The 3287-nt window shown below is 36.5% G+C and overlaps 1 protein-coding gene and 1 non-coding gene across 2 annotated transcripts; one reads left to right on the top strand and one right to left on the bottom strand.

Annotated features, from left to right (window-relative positions):
* The first annotated feature begins 1144 nt into the window (after positions 1-1144).
* TRNAD-GUC lies at positions 1145-1216 on the top strand. Its single transcript has one exon. It is a non-coding gene; the product is annotated as a tRNA-Asp (tRNA).
* A 274-nt stretch (positions 1217-1490) lies between these two features.
* On the bottom strand, positions 1491-3274 carry LOC107854679 (geranylgeranyl pyrophosphate synthase 7, chloroplastic). Its single transcript, XM_016699704.2, has one exon. It carries the CDS (start codon positions 2873-2875, stop codon positions 1760-1762), a length of 1116 nt encoding a protein of 371 aa, XP_016555190.2. The 5' UTR covers positions 2876-3274; the 3' UTR covers positions 1491-1759.
* Positions 3275-3287: the final 13 nt, after the last annotated feature.

Below are 3287 nucleotides of genomic sequence, written 5' to 3'. Positions count from 1 at the left end.
TATAGGGAGTTCAGTATGAGTTTTAAAGGTATAATTAATTAATTAATTAATTGTTATTTACCATATGCACCAGTACTATAAATGTACCTATCTTTAAAAGAAAAACACATAATGAGTAGAGTCAAATAAAAATGACCAATTAAGATTTATCATATTAAATATGAATAAGAAGTTTGATATCTATTTAAAATATTAGAAAATTTTACATACATTTGTTATAATAATATTTTAATGGAAAAGGTGTCTTGCCACATTTTTTTTTTTTCCATCCGATGTCTGGTATTCGCATTGGAGTCCGACTCATCCGGATTTGTCCCAGGTAGGACCCCATTCGGGGGTAGCGCTCCCAACCGAGTTTTTCTTCATGCTCAGGGTAGAACCCTCATCCTCTGGTTAAGGGTAGAGCAGCCTCATCCGCTGCACCACAAACCCATGTTGGTGACTTGACACATCTCATACGTCAATAAAACTATTTACTATTTTTGTAATAACTTTGTTATTTTCGTTTCAGTTAATATTAAAAACCGTAAAATTTGAGTCCTAAATAAATAACCATTTACCTCTAAAGTATTTAAATATCGAGTAATATATTAATGTTTTTCCCCGTTTGCCTCCAGAAGAATGGAGTAATAGTTATTAATATTTTACAAATTCAGGCAAAAAATTATTTGGCCTCTATTGATAATAAACCAGAATAAGTGTTACAGTGTATTCTTTATCAAGGTGGGAACGTAGATCATATGCATTTACAATTAGAGAAATGTTGAATGCCATATCAGAATAATTAATTATCTATATAATCATATAATCAAAATTTATAAAACTATACCATATCTGTAATATGAACATTCCGTACGACTGTTATATTAAATAGTAGTTGAATAGATGCAAAATCGAGATTTGAACTTAATGAATTTAGATTTTAACTTTTAAGTTATTGAATTCTAGAGTAATAATTTGTACATATTTACTATATTTATTAATATATGTATATGATTTGAATAAAAACTACCAGAAATGTCACCTTCTTAAATTTTTGTTTATTGCTATTTGCTGCAGAAATAGAGGAGTGACTAGTCACTGTCTACAGATATTGGGTTGACAATTGAAGTAAAATGTCCCCTAAAGATGCTCTTGCCAAGCAGTCGTTGTAGTATAGTGGTAAGTATTCCCGCCTGTCACGCGGGTGACCCGGGTTCGATCCCCGGCAACGGCGTTTTATCCCTTTTTTTTTTTCTTTTAAAAAGCTTTTCCATTTTCCATTGCCTTTTCTCCTGCTCTTCCTACTAGCTTCCATCTTTTTTTTCTTACCTTTTCTTTTTTCCAATGAAAACATGAGTAATAATAACATAAAAAAGGCATTACCAAACCTAACATCAATGGAATCGGGCTCTTAAAGTGCTTGCAAATAGTTGCTTTACATCAAATTTTTCTAGTTATAAACATAGTAATTTTGCCGCTCCGATGAAAATGCAAAGCATGTGCTTAATTACCTCTGAAGCCAAATGTATATTATCTTAGCTAACTTAAATTCTAGATAGCAATATTCTTTAATGTATATTTGGCATGGAGTTCAAGCAAATATCAACAAATAGGTGAATTTTAAAATGGGAGTTCAAGATTGAGTACATTAAGCAGCATTCCTATTTCCTGATAAATCTCAAGGCACTGAAAAAACAGCTCTACTCCCTAGTCCCTACTATGTCCTTAAATGCGGAAAAAGGCCCACAATTTTGCAGGCATAATCATCCTAATGAGATTATTTTTGCCGATGAAGAGCAAAATCTGCCATAGCGAGCAATGGAGCTGCCTTTTCTGTATCAAAAACAACAAGCTGCTCCTTGGCCTCCTTGCTAAGTTTTTGAGCATATTCTTTGGACTTGTCAATGCCAATCATCTTTGGATATGCCAATTTGTTATCCAACGAATCCTTCCCCCCTGTCTTTCCTAATTGCTCAGAGGATTTAGTCACATCAAGAATGTCATCCACAACCTGATACATCAGCCCAAAGCACTGGGAGAATTTCCTAAGTCTATCAATCTCCTCCTCGGATGCGCCACCAAGCATTGCTCCTACAATTGCCGCGGCCTCTATAAAGTCTGCTGTCTTGTGACGATGAATATACTCAAGCTCTTCTAATCCGGTATCAGATTTACCTCCACACAGCAAGTCAAGCACCTGGCCTGCCACTGCCCCCTCCGGTCCTATCAATCTTGCTAGTTCTCCAACAGCGCGAACCATTGTTTTCGGGTGCACCCCTTTAGTGGCTGCTGTCATATGCTCAAACGCTAAGGCAACAAGGGAATAACCAGTCAGAACAGTGACATTTTCGCCAAATACCTTGTGATGAGACAGCTTTCCTCGACGGAGATCACTATTGTCCATGCTGGGAAGGTCGTCGTGCATTAGACACATAGAGATTATCATCTCCATTCCACAAGCAGCAGGCATTGCCGTCGATTCTTGGCCACCAACAAGCTCACAGGCGGCTATACATAGTAGAGGGCAAACCCGCTTGCCTTCGGAAAGGAGCGAGTATCTCATTGCTTCATGGAACTTGATAGGCTCTCTGATTGGTACAGCAGCATCTAAGGCTTGATTGACAGATTTGATCTTTTGAAGCATGTAACTTTTGAAATCAAAGGAAGTTCTTATCTTTCCAGCTTCTCTGAATGTGTTTTCATGATTGATAGCTTCAGCTTCATTCTTGGGAAGATCTGTGCTATTACAAAAGGCTCTTGCTTTTGAGAGGAGCAAAGCTTCTGCTGTTTCTTCTGAAAAAAGCAACTTTGTTCCTGCAGATCTGGCTCTATTTGGAGTACCGGTTGTACATAGCGTAGCAAGATTGTGGATTACTCCTTTTAGCATTTTCATGACTCTTCACTTAAGAACTCCGCTATTTTTTTCTCTGATCTGGTTAAGTACTATTTAACTTACTGTAATGTGATGAATTTGCTGAGGAACAAGCATTCAAGCCAAAGCAGCAGGGTAGAAGCTATAACAGAATAAAGTCAACTTCTCTGATTAACTTTTTTACTATTACTAATAGGATTGGGGATGAGTTTAAGATATACAAACTGGGACCCTCAAGCTAAGTATAAAATATCTCAATGAGTTTATAAGTTCTTTTGGTATTTTGTTCATACTATTAGAGGATGAGTGGAAGATTTTATCTCTATAATGGTCTCACTCACAGGACTTAAAGCGGAATTGATTTCCGAAGTGAAAGCCACAAAAGAAAATTATCAACATTTAACAGGCAGATCCAGTTGGAAAGTAAGTCAAA

This window comes from Capsicum annuum, chromosome 2 (assembly GCF_002878395.1).
Source record: "Capsicum annuum cultivar UCD-10X-F1 chromosome 2, UCD10Xv1.1, whole genome shotgun sequence".
Lineage (NCBI taxonomy): Eukaryota > Viridiplantae > Streptophyta > Magnoliopsida > Solanales > Solanaceae > Capsicum > Capsicum annuum.
This window is presented reverse-complemented; position numbering and strand designations above follow the sequence as displayed.